The sequence below is a fragment of the Sapajus apella genome, unplaced genomic scaffold (assembly GCF_009761245.1).
Source record: "Sapajus apella isolate SASKATOON/1434 unplaced genomic scaffold, GSC_monkey_1.0 scaffold21, whole genome shotgun sequence".
Taxonomy (NCBI): domain Eukaryota; kingdom Metazoa; phylum Chordata; class Mammalia; order Primates; family Cebidae; genus Sapajus; species Sapajus apella.
Window position 1 is genome coordinate 2,068,479 of NW_022436961.1, and position 19,717 is coordinate 2,088,195.

The 19,717-nt window shown below is 37.7% G+C and overlaps 1 protein-coding gene across 4 annotated transcripts in view; it reads left to right on the forward strand.

The window, feature by feature from the left end:
* The window catches only part of KAT6A (lysine acetyltransferase 6A), a 115,213-nt gene that overhangs the window by 84,564 nt on the left and 10,932 nt on the right, over nucleotides 1-19,717 (forward strand). For all 4 annotated transcript variants that reach the window (XM_032288088.1, XM_032288086.1, XM_032288087.1 and 1 more), the window contains 7 exons: nucleotides 5,551-5,666; nucleotides 11,100-11,241; nucleotides 12,530-12,691; nucleotides 13,737-13,830; nucleotides 15,816-16,047; nucleotides 16,779-16,986; nucleotides 18,331-18,933. In XM_032288088.1, the coding sequence (XP_032143979.1) occupies nucleotides 5,551-5,666; nucleotides 11,100-11,241; nucleotides 12,530-12,691; nucleotides 13,737-13,830; nucleotides 15,816-16,047; nucleotides 16,779-16,986; nucleotides 18,331-18,933 (1,557 nt within the window). The remainder of the gene's footprint in view (nucleotides 1-5,550; nucleotides 5,667-11,099; nucleotides 11,242-12,529; nucleotides 12,692-13,736; nucleotides 13,831-15,815; nucleotides 16,048-16,778; nucleotides 16,987-18,330; nucleotides 18,934-19,717) is intronic.

Below are 19,717 nucleotides of genomic sequence, written 5' to 3' on the forward strand. Positions count from 1 at the left end.
TCCTTTTTTTTCTTTTTTTCGAGACAGTCTTGTTCTCTCATCAGGCTGGAGTGCAGTGGCATGATCTTGGCTCACTGTGACCTCCGCCTCCTGGGTTCAAGCGATTCTTTTGCCTCAGCCTCCTGAGTAGCTGAGATTACAGGCACATGCCACCAGCCCAGCTAATCTGTGTATTTTTAGTAGAGATGGAGTTTCACCATGTTGGCCAGGATGGTCATGATCTCTTGACGTCGTGAATCGTCTGCCTTGGCCTCTCAAAGTGTTGGATTGTAGGCCTGGCCCCCGCACCATTTTTTTTTTTTTTTTTTTTTTTTTATGGAAGGAGTAAAAGCTGTTTGTATGCTGTTGGAATGCCCTGGTACAGGGAAAGCTGATGATGCCGAAGAGGGAAACTATTGGATGATGTCTTTGGATAAGGAGCAGAAGATGTCTCATGCACAAGCGGAAGCCATGGGCTCAGTAGCTCAGACAGTCTATCCATAGTGTTGGTGAAAGGCAGGACGTGTGGCACAATGGTGGAGGCAGACAGATGTGGGTGGAAAAAAATGTGCAAGTTTTCTTTTGATTTTGTTCAGTTTAGTGCAGTAGGAAGCAAAAGCATTGGCTGAAAGTGAAGATGGAGTAAGCAGTGTTGGAGACTTGAGCAGAGGAGAAAGGATGCATTTGTCTTTCAGAACAGGAGAGTGAATGGAGTAGGAAGCATCAGGGCCCGCTTGAGGTTTGTGGGTAGGAGCATCATATGAGACTGGGTAGCATGATTCTCTGTTTTTCACCACTCATGTTCACATTGAGGTAATAACTTAGATTGTGTGAAGAGTTGAATTTAACAGGGGTTAGGATTTTGTTGTTAAATTAGAAGAAAACAAGGAAGTTAAAGGTCTATGCAGAGGGTGGAGTTTTAGGGAAAGACCTTAGAATCAAGATTAGCTGTGTAGAGAGATAGGAGGGCGTGGGGAGAGTGGAAAGCTGATAGGAGCACTGGATTGGGGGTCCTCCAGCGAGAAAAGATAAGAGGGCTGAGGGCAGGATTCTAGATTTTTGTCCACATTTAATTGTAAAAGAACTAGCAAAGGAGATGGATAAAGAGAAATCTGAGTGTAGAGCAAAAAGGCTCAGGAGAAAGGAAAGATAGTAAGTAGTATATTGTGTCCTGAGCTTTTATATCTTAGCTGGGTATTACTCTTTATATAGGTCACAATATCCACAATCCTGAATTCTAAGGACCCCTGAAAACTTGAAAAAAATAATTGTGGTAAAATATAGATAACAAAAAAGTTATTTTAACCAGATCATTTTTAAGTGTACAGTTCAGTGGCATTAAAAACATTCACATTGCTGTGCAATCACCACCATCATCCATTTCCAGGACTTTTTTGTCTTGCAAAACTGGAACTCTGTACCCACTAAACAACTCCCAATACTCCCTGTCTCAGTAAGCATCATTCTGTCTTCTGCCTTTATTAATTTTACTTCTGTAGGTATCATAAGTAGAATTATACAATATTTGTCCTTTTGTGTCTGGCAGTTTCACTTAGCATAATGTCCTCAAGGTTCTGTACTTTAGCCTGTGTCAGAATCGCTTTTGTTTTTAAGGCTGGAGATATTCCATTGTATGTATGTACCACTTTTGGGTTATCCATTCTTCTGTCGATGGATACTGGGTTATTTCCACTTTTTGGCTGTTGTAAATAGTGCTGCTATGAACATGAGTATACAAATATCTGTTTGGGCCCCTGCTTTCAGCTCTTTGGGTCCATACTCAGCAGAATTGCTAGATTATGTGGTAATTCTGTTCAGTTTTTGAGGAATCACCATGCTGTTTTCCACAGCAGCTGTGCCATTTTATATTCCCACCAGCAATAGGACAAGGTATCTGATTTTTCCACGTCTTCACCAACATCTATTATTTTCTGGTGTTTTGTTTCGTATTTAAAAATAATAACCATCCTAATGGGTATGAAGTAGTATCTGATTGTGGTTTGATTTGCATTTCCCTAATTATTAGTGATATTGAGCTTCTTTTCATGAGCTTTTTGGCCATCTGTATATCTTCTTTGGAGAATGAAAAGAAATTTTTTTCCAACTCATTTCGCAATAAGGTACCACTTGATCTGAACTGAGTTACTGGCAAAACATGATCTGAACTGATGTGAGACTATTTGTATGTCTTACTTATGCTAGTTAATGTGAATATTCATATGCCTTGTTAAGGAAATTTTAGTGTGTCTGATTATGGAGTGCTGCCCCAAATCCTACTGGGGCTATGCACATATATGTCCTCATAATTCTGTAAAATCAGAAAAATTCAGAACTCTAAAACATTCTACTCCAGTCCAAGGGTTTTAGGTTAAGAGTTTGTGGACTTGTAGCTTCATTTATTTAGAAAACCAAGTTCCAGTTTTTAAAAGTTTATGCACAAACTTTGGGAATTTAGGGAGGAATTAGTTGAGGGCTGTGTCTACTTCTGTCATGTCTCTACCCATGTCATTCTTTTCTGTCGTTATTCTTCACTCCCTGTTCCTGCCCCGGTACTTTTGCCTCTTAACCTCCCTGAGGCTTGTTTTACCATCTGCAGAGTGAACATATCGTTTTTTACTTTGAGGGGTGGATCGTGGGAACCAAAGGATGTAACGATGTAAAGCTTAGCTCAGAGTCTAGCACAGTAGGTGCTCCACAAACACTGATTCTCTCTAGTCCTTAAATTCATGCCCTCTCTGTTGTGGAGCATGTGAATTCATTCTTAACATACCTCTTTCATCATGTAACTTTCAATCCCTAATGAATGGAATTACTTACTATAGTGTTTCTGTGGGAAAGTGTTCAAATGCCAGAAAGACATCTCTTCTCTCCACGTTTCCCACCCTCACACTGATAATAAAGGGGTACCCCCCTCCTACTCCTCAAAACATTGCTCCCCTGTGGTGAATAGAGAGAAAGGGGCAAGGGGGAGCACTCTAATGGACAGATGGGGGAAAGCAGCAGCTCTGTGTTTACAGAAATTGTTAAATTATTTAGACAATTTTGGTGTCCCTACCAGATCCAGAATTGGGGGTACTGCAAGAATGGCCATTTTTCATGTTAGAAATTGGAATTAGATGAGTCATTTAACGGAAGCTTAATTTTTCGTAGAAGAATAATAATTTTTTCATATAAACTGGTGGTAATAAAAGCTTTGTTACCTAGAAATAGGCATAAAGTTTTCTTTTGGTTTAGTCCAATTACTAGTGCATTTAATCCGCCACCCCCCGTTAGTTACTTTTGATTAAAAGGTCAATTCTGGCCTGGAACATATGTCTTCTTTTAAAGAATTTCAGATATTGAAATGAGGATATAAAGTGGCAGAACTTGAGTTAAACATTTAAATATATTTTGTGCCCTTGATTATATTAGATACCTGCTGCTTTTTAAAATCACATGTTTAATGAAAATATACTTTGGCCGAAATTTTAAAATAAAAATAACCTAGCAAAGGTAACCTTGTAGTTCAGTTGTTGCAGTCTGATTTTGGCTAGGACTGGAATGAGTGGTTTCCATGTAGCCATTTCTTCCTCCCTGTGTAGAGAGCCTTGCTAATTTCTAACACTTCCTAAAAGGAAACACCCTTGCTATGGAAGCTTGCTCAGGGGAGCTGGGAGTGGAGGCAGTCTTGCGCATGAGCACATGTGCAGGAGGAGCGTTTCGCGGTGCAAAGGTGAAGGGTGGGTGTTGGTAGAGGGAACTTAACACAGGTCCCATTCTGGACAGACGTGTATAGTTGTGGTGATGTGCAAACAACTGTACTGGAACTGGATATCCACTTTCACATCGGACATCCGCCTAGAAGAGCGGTGGGCAGCTGATGGGAACGCCCTCCAACAACAGGCAGTGCCGCAGCAGGTGCATGGCTTCAGCTTTCGGGCTTCCCATCTGATCCTTGCCTTGGGAAGTTAGAGTTGGTTTTTGGTATTTGGTTATTTTGAAAGTTTCCTATACTGTTGTTATTCCTTTGAGTTGTGAAGATGGATGAAAAGATACTACTTTATGAGTTAGAATAGTTGATTCTGGAATATAGTTTGAAGAGCAGCCTTTAAAAAATCTTATTATAAAGTTCTGTTTGGGTGTTGAGAAATGAAAAAAATCTTATTTTAACCCTGTGTTATGTATTCTTTATTGTTTTTGTTTTTGTATTTGGAGGGGCCCCAATACTTGTTGGTGTTACAACACAGTTCGTTCCACGAACAGATGTTTGTCTTTTGTTTTGCAGTATCTAAGGAAGAGCTTGAGGTTTCACTTGGCTATATTCCAGTATGAAACCTGAGATAAGTCCCTTAAGTCCCTTGGCCTTTTATGAAAGAGAGTGGTTAGAAAGACCAGAGAGTTCTCAAATGAGTTATGGTGAAGAGGCCTCTTTCTTAGAAACGAATTTATGTAAAACCAGTGAAGAAAAATCTCTGTTCTTTTTAGTTTTGTTATAAAATGTGTGTGCATGTCTGCATGCTCCAACAGGGGATTTTTAGTAATCTCTTAGTGGTCTTTAAAGCATTAAATTGAAGGATAAGTTTCAGTTGTCCTTTTGGGGAAGAGTATTAATACTTATATTGGGTTAGACTGAACTCTAACTTTGCCTTTTTCTTGTCAGTATTTGTAGAGCATCCATGATAAATCTGCACACACACACGTGGACACAAGTGTGTCTGTGCATCTGTTGCTAGACTGGGTGCAGAGCGAGTCATGTTGCCCTTGAGTTAAGGTGTTAAGACCCTTGACAGCCTTTATTGTCTTGAGCAATATGTACTTAGGTTTGAATTGCTGATCTGGAAGTCAGGCAAGTCATAAAGGCTTTAAAAGTTATTCTCTGTTTGGATAGTATAGTTCAGATTATTGCAGGGATGAAGGGCGCAGAGATTGTTTTCATTGTAAAGAGAAGGTAGGAAAAAGAGAAGATCTAAATATAACGCAGTATCTTTTTCTTTGGTCAAATATATGCAGAGCTATTGATGAAGGGAATTTTAGGCATAGTATGAAATGAATTGAAAACTCTCTTGATACTTATTTTGTCAGATTCTTTTTATATTTCTCTTAAATGCCTACTTCCCCAAACTAGAAAATCATCCTTTTCTTTGTGTGCTTACGTGTTCAGTAGGGCCTCTCCATTGCTGTCAGCGGAGACAGCGTGGTAGGACTTCGGCAAATATGCAGTGTCCCCCTCCCTCACCTGTAAATTATTCTTTAACTTATATCATCAAGTATCAGCAGTTTCTCTTTAATATCAAGTCATGAAGAGTGACTTTAGTTGAGGAAAATATTCTTAGTATTATTAAATGTGGAACTGCAGTGACACCAAATGCATTTGGTCTAAGAGATTGATTAGCATTTTTATTCTTTATCCAGGTACTCTATATAAGGAATAATATAACTTATTTCAAAATGTGTTTGCTTCTGGCCTTTTTTGTTTTTGTTTTTCTCCTTTGGAATCCTGAGAAGAAAACATTTAGAATCAGAACTTTTTTTTGTTGTTAACTCAGTGTGTCTAATTTAGCTAACTTTTGAATGTATTTCTTGACTGCACAGAAAGTTGGAGTGACTGGTCCCCCTGATCCACAAGTCCGCTGTCCCTCTGTCATTGAGTTTGGGAAGTATGAAATTCACACCTGGTACTCCTCCCCATATCCTCAAGAATACTCAAGGTATGTTTTGAGAGACCCTTGACCTTCTGTTTTGAGATCCATAGAAGTCTGGAACTGGAGGGGCTCTCGAAGATGTTGGAGTCCACTTTATCCTTTACATTTGAGGAAACTGGGAGCCCTTAAATGTCTGTAATAGCAGCAGCTTTGGCAGCCACTTCATCTCAGTTTGCTTTAGATGTTCTTTTCTGTAACCTCTCAGACACTGATGTTTAGAATCAGAAACCTGAATGCATGGTCACAATAAAAGGGGAATGCCTTTTTTTTTTTTTTTTTTTTTTTTTCTTCCAAAAGAGAAATTTGTCTTCACTCTTATGACTAAGAATTTTGAAAAAGAGACTCATATATAAATTTTCAGTTGATTAGCCTTTAATCTAAATATTTATAGTTTGACAAATATAGTAAATGGTTTGTTTTCCCAGAAATAATTGGACAAATGGTATAAAATTATATATACATAGCTTGGGTTTCCAGATGTATTAATAAACATTGATCACTCACCAGCTTGGTGGAGCTAAATTGGTTTCATGACTCAGCTCTGAAATTGATAAGCTGTGTGACCTTACAAGCTACCCAACTGCTCTGTGACTCTCTGTTTCCTCATCTGTAAAGCAGAGATAGTAAGAATACTTCACGGGGATATTGAGAACATTAATGAGCTACAACATGTAAATCACTTAGAAAATGGTAAGTGTTCAACAGTGTCAGTTATTATTATTTTTCTTTATGGTTAAAATTAAAAGATGAAATAAGATGAGATCAAAAAATTAAATACTAGCTAATTGAAGTGTAGTAGTGACATTAATGCTCTCTAATCTATATACTAGTTATGCCCCAGTTACCCGTACAAGAAATAATACATCACAGTGCTTTGTGAGTTAAATACATGTTCAGGATACTCTCATCATGTAAGTTTTCACCTATCTAGTAATATTGCCTGTCCAAAATATTAGCAAAATTTATTTAGTACTTTACAGTATGTCGAGTGCCTCAACATGGGTTGTTTTCAAGAAACTAGGAATAGGCCAGTATAGTTGTTAAAGGGCTAATTAGTAGAACTCATTTATCATTTTACTTTTTCTTTCCATATAATAACTTGCTTCCCTCGTCTATACTCGAAGTAGAAAAAGAGGAGTAAGAATGCTATCTCAGACACTGACCTCAAAGTGACAACTAACAAAAAAAAAAAAGCAAAACTCCAGGAAACTAACATACAAGCTCATTAAACAACAATTGAGGGTCATTTCCTGTAGGATCAGTTAGCCTCAAACACTGTGGTGTATATATTTAAGGCAGATACTGTATCATGAGCTGACAACAATTAATCTGACTTTAAGAGAAGGTTACATTGTATTTGCATTTCCGTATTATTATATATGTATATATGTTAAAAGAAGGCAGGAACTTCCTCAGCTACCTACAGAACTTGGTGTTCAGGATAACTCATTCCTCAGGAGTTCTAAATAGCCACAGTCTTTTATGACAGAGAAGAAATATGCCAAGGATATGCCTGTAATCTCAGCCCTCTGGGAGGCCGAGGTAGATGGATCATGTGAGGTCAGGAGTTCAAGACCGGCCTGGCCAACATGGCAAAACCCCGTCTCTACTGAAAATACAAAAAATTAGCCGGATGTGGTGGTGGGCACTTTGGTGGTGGGCACTTGTACTCAGCTACTCAGGAGGCCAAGGCAGGAGAATCACTTGAACCTGGGAGGCAAGGGTTGCAGTGAGCCAAGATCGCGCCATTGCACTCTAGCCTGGGCAACAAGAGTAAAACTCTGTCTCAAGAAAAGAAAAAAGAAAGAAATATGCAAAGTAATTAATTTCTTCATAAGGTTTAAAATTAGTTGTTATGATCATTTTTTAAGTGAACTCTTTGCCAGCTGCCCAGATCGCAAGAGTGCTCAACTTAGAAAAGAAAGCTTGTTCAACACATCTATCAACTGTTCCAGGGATTGTAGAAACCACAGACCCCTTGTCTACTCAAGGTGGGCAGAGGAAATAGATTCAGGAATGGAAATAGAGGGCTAGCATTTACTTTTCAAGAGAATGATGGGAATGGAACCATAAACTGTTACAGTCTTTTAAAAGAAAGATATTAAAAGGATTCTTTGAAAATGTAGCTTTTGTTGTGATGAGATTTTCATTAGAAACAAGTGTGAGGAGGCTTTTTTTTCTATCTTTACATTCACAGTTCTCTTGGTTACCTTTTTTTAAAAAAATTACATATATTTATTTAAAAGAGCTTAAGCTGTTTTGAATTCTTTGAAGCTTGCAGTGACTAAAATGTTCAAAGATCTTACATTTTCCAAATAATAAACCTATATCCTTAATTTTGTTAATGCCTATTTATTTTGTGCTAAATTATTTTTAAATTATTTTCTTATTAAAGATTTTAAACACTGTAACATACAAAAACAGGGCAATTGGAGCAAACAAAAATGCAAAGATCACAAGAAGAAAAATCTCTTTTGGAAAGTGGGATTATGCTTTAGGGAATATCCTTTCATATGCAAGTATTTGTGTATGCATTGTCTGTTAAGTCATCTTGTACCCCTGTCTTTAAAAAACAAAACAAAAACAGTGAAACAATAATACTGTTTCATTTGGAGCAGTGTGATCGAGTCCTCAGACATTGTAGAGTGTAAAACAGAGTTTTAACCATGAATTCCTGCCATAATGCCATGTAGTGCCCACACATGGCAGAGACAGGTTCATCGCAAACCCTACTCTGCCGTTAAAAACATGACATAGATGGGATGAAGGCAAAAGAAATTGTGATCATGGGATGCCCTCTGCTCCTATGCTGCTTAGAGCTTAGCTTATAGTAACTTTTTTGTTTTGAGATCCTAAAGAGGCAGATTTCTAGGTGATGGAGGAGCCTAAGAAGATTCCTCTGCCTTTTGATTCTCCTCCGGACTTTATTTGATGCTTAGATTATGAGATTGTCACTAGAACCAGTTTGATTATTCTCATCATCCCAGTTACTGAAAAAGAAACCAAATAGAATCCTTAATGCCTTCGGCTGTTAAATTATTGAGTAAAATTGATGAAAGGAGAATACAAATAATAATCATAAATAACAACAAGCTGTAATTACCATCCATTGAGCTTGGTACTGGACTAAGCATCTCTGGTGTAATTCTGTGAGGTGAATATTACCATCTAAATTTTGCAGACCTGGGCCTAGACAGTACAGTGTATACGTGGCAGAACTTGAAGCTCACGTCTCTCTTACTACATAGCCATCACCATTAACTGCTGGCCTAGGCTATTCCATGTAACATGTGTGTCTAGTTTGATCTCACTTGGCTTGTACCATAATCTTAGATTTAAGTAATATTTGGTATAATTTTTATTGTTACATTAAAAATTTGCTGCAAGTTGACTGCACAAACTGCTACTACTATGTTGGACTATGTTCAAAAGCCAGAAGGGGCTGGGCGCAGTGGCTCACACCTGTAATGTCAGCACTTTGGGAGGCCAAGGCGGGTGGATCACGGGGTCAGGAGATGGATACCATCCTGGCCAGCATGGTGAAACCCCATCTTTACTAAAAATACAAAAAGAAAAGTAGCCAGGCATGGTGGTTCCCGCCTGTAGTCCCAGCTACTCGGGTGGCTGAGGCAGGAGAATCGCTTGAACCCAGGAGGTGGAGATTGCAGTGATCCAAGGTCACGCCATTGCACTCCAGCCTGGTGACAGAGTGAGACTCCGTTTAAAAACAAAAACAAAACAGAAAAGGCCAGAAGGTACTGTAGTAATTCCTTAGAATAATAACTGCATCATCCTAGAAGTGAGAGAAGCACGCTCAGCTGCAGCACAGTCCCGATTCCATGGGCTGGGTTGTCAGCATTGTGGCAGACTTAAGAATAAACTTCCAGTGTGGAGGTGACACCTCATGGTACAGTTGATCAAAACCACCATAACAGCTGCCTGTTTGATAGCTGAGACCTAGGTCCTACCAGGAACAAGACCACCAAAAGCAGCCAGGAGTATTCATAATCTTCTTAACTACATAACATTTCATGTAGTCTCACGTCCTTTCTATATGATAGATTTTTTTTTTTTTTTCAGTGAGAGAACTGCAGTTGTTTATGCTATTATTAGAAATATTTTGTTTTTCCAGGAGTTTTTTTCCAGATGATTTCCTTTAGATTAGCAATGTCATCCCAGTGGGCTTGTTTCTAATAAAGTAAGGGGCTTTTAAAATGTTTTCAGGGAGAACTAAATTGGAATAAAGTAGATCATAATGCTTGTTTTCAGTTCACTATTTTTCACATAATAAGGTTAACTAAAGTTTGTTGTTTTTCTAATTATCAGTAAAATGCCGTATATCTTGCCATTCCAAGGAAGTGGCATGAACTCATCATTTACCAGAGAAGACTTGACAGTAATTTTCTCAGAGATTTTTTTCCTTTTGATGTCAGCTTTAAAAATTTTGGGCCTTCTATCACAGACTTTAGGAAATAAATTGTACTTTCTTTTCCATCTTTCCTTCCTTCCTCTCTCCCTTCTGTTTCCAGAAAAGTAATTAGCATTTATTGAATATTTTCTGGTTTTTTAATTGATAGATAAAATTGTATAATTTATCATATACAACATGATGTTTTGAAATATATACATTATGAAATATGACTAAATCTAGCTAATTAACATAAATGGTACTTTATTTTCACGTCTCTGTGCTGAGATCTAACAGTTGGATTGGATGCCCTTAAAGTTGGCATTTATCTTTACCATAATTTGGAAAGCTTTGTGGCCTGTCACTGTTTTTTACTCTATCATTTTATAAAAATTCTTTAAAAAACACAAAATTGTTTAGGTTTCTCAGATTCATATTGTAGGAAGTATTTAGTGTAATATTTAGCCCTCAAAGTGAAACTGTACTCAGGTAGTGTTACTTCTGTTATCTTCATGCCATGACAAGTTAAAATTGGTCATTGAGAACACAGGTAAATAGAGGTAAGTAAAACAGTTATGGAGGGAGGTGCCACCCGTTACATCTACATAGGGAGACTCAGTCTTCCTCTTCCTTTTAGTATTCAGGAAGTGGTCTGGCAGTTGTAGGTCACCTGTAAGGCTTAGTAAATATATGTAGTGCTGCTCATATTAATGTTTTTTGTTTGTGTTAATCTACTTAGCAAATATTTTCTTTAATTCTAGGGTAATATTTTAAGCATAACTATCCAAATTGATAGCAACTAAATTAATTTTTTATTTCTTTTCATCTCAGTACTTAAATATGAGACAGGATACAGTAATTTATTTGAATTACATATTTTGTCATTTTACCATCCAGTATTTTTGTATATGCCGTTTTAATTTTTTTTAGCCTGTTACCTGGGTAGCAATGAGAGGCAAAAAGATGACAATTGTGAAAGTTTAAAGTTCTCTAAAATACAAAACCCTGTCTTTTTTGTTTATCATTTACAGGCTGCCCAAATTGTATCTTTGTGAATTCTGTTTAAAATATATGAAAAGTAGAACTATTCTGCAGCAGCACATGAAGAAATGTGGTTGGTTTCATCCTCCTGCCAATGAGATTTACAGAAAGAATAATATTTCTGTCTTTGAGGTAAGGTAGTTGTCTTCCCATCCATTTCAAAAATAGGGCCACCTGTATTACATCTATTGTGCAACTTACTATTATCTTACTATTTTATGTATCACAAAAAAGGAAAAAATACTGGTAATTATAATTTTTAAAACTTCATTTGATTATAAAATGCCAGTTGATTTTGTACATATTAAGATGTGATTAAAGTACATCTTAGAATTATGAAATATGGCATTTAAATGAAAGGATTTTTATCACTTATTTAAAAGGAATATCTCACAGAGATCTGTTTAATAGTAAATTTTAATATGATGATGATGATGTGTGCTCTGTTCTGTCTGATTCTCTATTGCTGGTAGTAGTGCCCTTGATCCTCAGTTGTGTGGTCTTTATGCCAAGTATTAACTGACTACTTGCTTATGTACCCTGTTACGTGGTCTAACAGTAAAATTTCAGATTGTCAGGATCTCCTCAGTCTCTCACTTTCTTGGTCTTCCCTGAGACTTTAAGTGATCAATAGAGGAGCTCTCTACCTGGGAGAAGCTGGGGTGGGTGTGGTATAAAATACTGTTTGAAGAGAATATTAACTTAGCTGGATTGTTGAGTTCTGTTAGTATGCCAGTGTCTTGGGTGCTAATGTGGGCATCCATTGGCATTTTTATAAAAGAGAAAGCTCTGGCAACTCCATGAATACAGACAAGGCTGCCAGGAATGAAAGAGCGGAGTGCTTCTGAGCCTGGCCAGCGTGGAGCCTCATTTGCCACATGATAACTTGGGGAACCCACTTGATGCTTCTGCTTGGCAGTAGTTAGTACCCCCTCAAGTAGCTTCATCTGGGGGTAAGCCTGATCATGGTAGTTAGACTGCATTGCTTCAGGCTGCTGGCACAGATTAGACTAAATAGTTACATCTTATTTTACATAATAAATGTATTTTAGAACGGTTGCGTTTAGACCTTTCGTTGTGTTAGATACTTTGAAAACAAAGCTTGCCATCGAAAGGATTGCTGCAATTCATCTTTTTATAAAAGCAAAAATTGCAATTTGAAAACCAGATTATCACCTCCTTATCTGGCTATTCCTGCTTTGTTGAAGGTACCATATTTTATATATTTGCTTGTCCTAAAACAGCAGATAACATAATACTGCCATTTCAAAGGCTAGCTTCCAGGTTCCATAGTGTTCTGGTCATGGACACCTTCTCATAAGCTGGACTGTGGATATCTAGAAATGCTTTTAATCGATATGTATTATTCTAGAACTGAAGAGACCATCTATTTACTATTTTGTTTTGCTTATTTCTCTAGGTTGATGGGAATGTGAGTACCATTTATTGTCAAAACCTGTGTCTCTTGGCAAAGTTGTTTCTTGATCACAAAACCCTCTATTACGATGTGGAGCCATTTCTTTTTTATGTACTAACACAGAATGATGTCAAGGGCTGCCACCTTGTTGGTTACTTTTCTAAGGTAAGTATGTCAGCTTAAAGTTTGTTTGAAATCATATGGAAATCTAAAACAATTTTTGCTGGTTCTCACTTGGGGACAGGACAACATGCAGCACTTCCTAGGTGTTATCTAGCTGTTTGGAAAGAATAGAAGGAATATTTGGAAATTTACCAAGTGCTAGAAGGTGCCTAGTAACATTCAACAACCTGTATTCTCCTAGGAGCATGGACTGCTGGCAATACTCACGAGGAAGTTTTAAAATGACTTCTCTTCCCATGGTAATAACATGGAACTTGTGAAATAAACAGTCATTAGCTCTCTGAGTTCTGTCTGCGTCAGCTTAAATCTTCTCTTCTAATTTGAACTTTAGGCATAGAAATACGAGTAAGAAGGCATTTTGATTAAAGGACATTTCTTTTTTAATCTTCCATTTGCTTAGAGGGCAAAGTTTCTTTTCTAGTCAGACAACACAAAAGGTATACTTTTACTTAAGTGGTAAAATCCAAGTGTATGAAACAGTTAAGTGGAAGTACTGGCTTTTTGTAAGCATTTATAAGAGTTCTTTAAGTAGGCTACTTCATTGGTTAAATATGACTTAAAATATATTGACTAATTTATAAAATTATAAAGATGACTATTTTGTGTAAAGTTAGATAAAACTAATAGGACTGCCCTGAGTAGCACCAGAGCAGGAGAAAAAGAAAACTCTGACGTAATTGATGAGTCTTCTCACTTCTAGAGTGGCACACTGACTGATTCATCATTTGTATCTTTGCAGATTGTTTGGGACCCAGATTCCAGTGCTGCCCCTTAGGCACTGATGTACTGTTGTTGATGGCATTGCTTTGTTTTGTATTTTTACTCTCCTGAGATAGTTGCTTTGTGGGTAATGGCAGTGACTTAACATTGTCCTATCTTCTCCCAGTTGGGTATTTTTTTCTTGATGTATATTGCTATTCCCAAAGGACCAGGGCTGTGGTTTTGGCCATTAGTCTTTGTTTCCTAACAATTAGCATTATTATTCACTTTTACCAGCCTGTTTTAAAACTTGTATTTTCTCCACCAGGAAAAGCACTGCCAACAGAAGTACAACGTTTCCTGTATAATGATTCTTCCTCAATACCAGCGTAAGGGCTATGGCAGGTTTCTCATCGATTTCAGTAAGGATTATATTAATTTCTCATTGGTCTCTTCTGGTGGACCTTCTTCTGTATATATATTTTTAAAGATTTGTAGATGATTTGTTGGCTCCTAGTATCTTTTGTTGTATTGCTCTATGAGCCTTTAAAAACCTAAAGCCACTGCTGGATGCTGTGGCTCATGCCTGTAATCCCAGCACTTTGGGAAGCTGGGGTGGGAGAATTGCTTCAGCCCAGGAGTTCAAGACCAGCCTGGGCAACATGGTGAGACCTCGTCTCTACAAAAAATTTAAAAAGTTAGGCGGGCATGATGGTACACACCTGGTTAGCGTTCCAGCTATTGTGGAAGCTGAGGTGGGAGGATCACTTAAGCCCAGGAGGTTGAGGCTGCAGTGAGCAGTGGTACCCCTGCATTGCAGGCTCCAGCCTGGGCCACAGAGCAAGACTGTGTCTCAAAAATGGAATAAACAATGCCTAAAGCCACAAGTTCCTTTTATTTTGGTTGGACATGAAATATTTTTAAAAAACTAATACTGAATAAAATTTTTTGTGATATATAGCACATACCTTTAATTTGCAACTGTTCATTTACAATGGAACTTAGTTTTATGCAGTAATAAGGTGCTAAGAACATTGTATAACTGCTTCAATTAGTGCTAATAAATACTGTGCCTGCCCTGTTTTTGTTATCCAATTGTCTGAGAAAATGTGTGTATTTTTTAGTTAGGCTTTACCTAGTGGTTAAGCATATGCAACACATCTTTCAGTATCTGAAGAAGTAAACGATAGGGAAAATAGTTTAATCTGAGTTAAAAAGTGACAGCTCACAGTTCTAAAGAGATTATTGTGGAACTGCATTTTGTTTTTCACATATTGGTAATCTTGCTTAGAAAGTTAGATGTATGTTTGTAATAAATGCCATAATGATTATGAAATAGTAATTGAAGGGAATATTTTACTCAGATACTGCTATAAAATAATATTTAAATGAATATATGCAGAACTAATGGTTCAAACAAAAGATTTGGATTCCAGTCTTGAGACGTTAATTAAGGCTTTAGACTGTCCTTCTGTCCATATTTTATTGGAAGTATGTACTACTGGTTGTTTTACACATTTTCTAGTCTCTTTAGATGAACAGGGGATGGAACTCAGATTACTTCCTTTAATGTTAATATATTGTTTTGAAATAGGATTCATGATTAGACATCTTATATATACCATTAAATTGCAAAGTTAGGGAAAATATTTGAGGGGGGTGTGTGTGTTGTGTGTGAGGCATACAAACAATCTGTGTAATAACAGTATTGTTTATATTTACTTTTCCTGATATATGTTTCCAAATTATATTCTTACACTGCTTTTACATTTTCTTTAATGGCAATAAAAATACCTTTCTCTCCCATCTCCATTTTTGATGCTTTTCCTTAGAAGTTATGCCTTTGTTTTCCAGTTCTTGAGAGTTGTGCACTAGAGAGGACAGAGTCCACAGTCCACACTTAGGTTGGCAGTTCTGCTTGCCTAGAATTAGAGTGATAGGTAATTGTGAGGACTTTTGGTTGAAGTGAAAGCTTGTCATCTAATTCGCTCACAGAACTACAGTTTTAATAGGATTAACCTGAAAAGGAAGGCATTCTTTTGTGCTTCTCAGTTCAGATATAGCTGTTGCCACCTAGTGTCCAAATAAAGCATGTAAGGCTTGTTTCCCCTAGGATGTTGAACTACAAACGGTTAAGAGTCCTGATTTTTAACACCTTTGAATTTTTTAACAAGGTGATTTATATTAACTTAGACAAAATAATACTTAGTGTTCAATACATATAAATTATGTATTCTTTCTGCAAATTTGTTGTATTAAAATAGTTTTGCAATTTTGTTCTCTTTTTTTGAAGGAATTTACCTTTGGAGTTATTCTTGGTTGTAGAAGAGGGGATTATTATTTTGGTGAAACCAGTTTTTTGGAGTGGCTGACATATTTGTGATTTAGGTTATGTGTGATTCTTTAGGTTATTTGTTATCAAAGCGTGAAGGCCAAGCAGGGTCTCCAGAGAAACCGTTATCTGATCTGGGTCGTCTTTCCTACATGGCATATTGGAAAAGTGTAATATTGGAGTGCCTTTATCACCAAAATGACAAGCAGATCAGCATTAAGAAGTTAAGCAAGTTAACCGGAATCTGCCCTCAAGACATCACTTCCACACTCCACCACCTACGAATGCTGGACTTCCGTAGTGACCAGTGAGTATCACATCCTTTTGTGTACCTTTGAAAGATAATTACGTTGAAGCTTTTGGATCAGCCAGCCAGATTATTGATGAAAGGGCGTTAACTAATATAAATGATATACTTGGTGATGATGAGATATCATTTTCCTTTCTAGGATATTTATTCGATTGACTATATATACAAACTTCTTAAACTGAACTCTTTTTCTGGTGTATTCCTCCTAATTTTTTGATGTAAGCTACTGAATGTTTCATCATCTAGTATTGGGAGCTCTTTCATAATACAAGAAGTAACCACTCTAGAAACAGTGTCATTAAATGAAGTACCCATGATAAATTTTCATATAAATGGCACAAAGTGAATATAGATTTAAAGGAAGAACAGACAGTTCACCATTCCCTAAAGTAATAGAAAAAGGTCACAAAGAACAGAGGCATTTGAGCCAAATAAATGGAGATAGGAAAGAGAGTGCAGAAGAGCAGGTGAACTTCTGGAGTGGGCCGTGTGAGACAGCAGGCAGTGAGAACAGCCTGTGGCCACGGTAGAGAGCTAAGTGTTTGTCCTGCTTCACACTCCTGGCCATCTCATGTGGTGGCTCATTTCCACATTCCATCTTCGCAGGCAGGCTGTCTTTGCAGTGCCCATCATCTTCTATAGGCTTTACCAGGGGTTCTCATCTCCACATTCATTTTTATGTGCATCTTATACATTGTTGATTGCTATAAACTTTTCTCTGGTTCCAGATTTGTGATTATCCGCCGGGAAAAACTTATCCAGGATCACATGGCAAAACTTCAGCTGAATTTGCGACCTGTAGATGTAGATCCAGAATGTTTGCGCTGGACTCCAGTCATAGTGTCCAACTCTGTGGTCTCGGAGGAGGAAGAAGAGGAGGCTGAGGAAGGAGAAAATGAAGAGCCACAATGCCAGGAAAGAGAATTGGAGACCAGTGTAAGGGCATGAATAGTCTCTATTTTTGATGACATAAGATACATTTTTGATTTCATGAGTATTTATGATAATGTATTATGATAATCTTTCACAGAAAAGTAAATTCACATTAGAATGTCAAGAGTTTTATTTCAATGCTGGAGATTTCAGGAAGACTGAGCCTGCTTTACTTTTGTATTTTTTAGCCCTGGGCAATTAGGAGACCATCAAGTTTCTTATAATGTGTTACTTATGACAAAAGTATTTCTTACCAGGGTGCCAATAAGCAGCTCAATTTTAAGCTGGATATTAGTTGAGAAATCTGAATTGAATCCAAATCCAACAGTTTTTAAAAAATGAATTGGAGGTTGGGTGTGGTGGCTCATGCCTATAATCTCAGTGCTTTAGGAGGCCCGGGCAGGAGGATTGCTTGAGACCAGAGGTTCAGGACAACCAGGGAACTGTATTGAGACTCCACCTCTACAAACAAACAAACTAGGGAAATATAGCGAGACTCCATCTCTACAAAAAAACAAAACAAAATGAAATGGAGATAGATGTTCCTTAAATAGAATATCAAGGAACTATTGTAAACTCATGTATGTTTTCTAATGGGGCACCAAAACATCTCCTGCACACACAGGTCTTTTTAGCCGTTAAAGGGTTGCTGATGGACTATACTACATGTGTCATTGTCAGTGTTTTTCTTCATGTGATCATATTTTTATAGCTCTTATTTTTTAAGCAGTGCTTCATCCTTTCAACACCTGTGTCCTTCTTTGATAAACATAAATCCCATGCCGCTCTTTGGTACAGTTTAATTTTCAAAATAAATAATTCAGAATAAAAGTAAATTTTTAAATTACGTAAATTTTCTTTCATATTTCTCAAATGCCTCCTTCTTCTTGCCCATGTCGCAAGATCCTGTCTCCTCCTCCCTGTTTATAAATTTTTATTTCACAGTCTCATTTAACATTTGCTTATTGAGGATGGTACTGCAGAGAGGTTCGGAGCACAGACTCTGGAGTCAGACTGCCTGGCTTTGTATCCCAACATCTTCACTTGCTCTTGAGTGACCTGGGGCAGAGTACTTATTTTTTGTACCCAACATACCTTATTTGTAAAGTGGAAATGTAGTGGTAATGCTTCATATGATTATTGGGGAGATTAAATGAATAATGCATATACAGAATTTAAAACAGTGCTGAAACAGGAAATATTCATGTTAAATATTAAATAATTGATCATTTTGTTTTTAAAACTCAGCTTCCTTTTTTTCTCTCAGTACTTAAAAGGTCAGAAGAGATAAATGTAAGCAAACAAGACTGAAAAATTAACCAACATTGTTTTATTTTCTAAAATCAGGTGGGAAAGTCTGTGTGTCGTGAGGACAAAGAACAAGATTCTTATTCAGTAGAAAGTGAAAAGAAACCAGAAGTTATGGCTCCAGTCAGTTCTACACGTTTGAACAAACAAGTCCTCCCTCGTGATAGTCTTCCTGCAAATAGCCAGCCATCTCGGAGGGGCCGCTGGGGGAGGAAGAACAGAAAAACCCAGGAACGTTTTGGTGATAAAGATTCTAAACTGCTCTTAGAAGAGACGTCTTCACCTCCTCAGGAACAATATGGAGAATGTGGGGAGAAATCAGAAGCCACCCAGGAACAATACACTGAAAGTGAAGAACAGCTGGTGGCCTCTCAGGAGCAGCCAAGCCAGGATGGGAAACCTGACCTTCCCAAAAGAAGACTCAGTGAAGGGGTTGAGCCCTGGCGAGGACAGCTCAAGAAAAGCCCTGAGGCTCTGAAGTGCAGACTAACAGAAGGAAATGAGAGGCTGACCCGCCGCTACAGTGAGGGTGACAGGGCTGTCCTCAGGGGCTTCAGTGAGAGTAGCGAGGAGGAGGAAGAGCCAGAAAGCCCTCGGTCAAGCTCACCACCAATTCTCACAAAGCCCACGTTGAAGCGAAAGGTAACACGTTTCTTTCCAGGTCTTCTCTTCCTCCAATTCCAGTTTATTATATTCCTTTTTGTTTTAGCTTACAGTTCTGAAGGACGTGTGTTGCTTTATAAACTTTAAGCCTTTATGTATTGTAGCTCAAGATCTTTGCAGTGAACATTTGAGATGTGCATGTGACTTCTTTGATTCATGGGAATTCACTCGGAAATCATAAGCTTATTTAAGGGCTCCACCTCTTGGGATGCAAACAGACTTCTTTTCAGCCTACTGGTTTGATGTCCAAATGATGAGTTTTAGGAGCTTTAAAAATAATTTTAAAGTATGTACAGATTAGAAGAGTTGGTATTAGAAAAGGAGACCAAAATATTACAAAATTAATTGGAAAATGAACATAATGATGCCCCACATTTTGGGGTACTCAGAGTACAGTCACTCATCTTGGGTGCTACTATTTTCTCTGTGCTCTCCCCACTTCTCTCACATCCCTCCAGTGGTTTAACTTGGTCTCTCTTGCTTTAAAATATTTTCTAAACTATATTCGATCATCTTGCAATTTCTGAATGATAGCCAATTAATTATTAAATAATGTAGGATGATGATAATGAATTCTCTTAAGTTGTTTACCAGAAACATTCCAGGCTTTAAGCATTACCAGGAGGCAGCCAGACTGAAGCGAGGCCACTCCCAGCTAGCTTCCAGCCAAAGCAGCAGCACAACCATTCCATTCCTTTCCTTTCCTTTCCTTACAGGGCCTTAAAAAGCAAGGCAGGATTTTTTTTTTTTAAGAGAATAATAT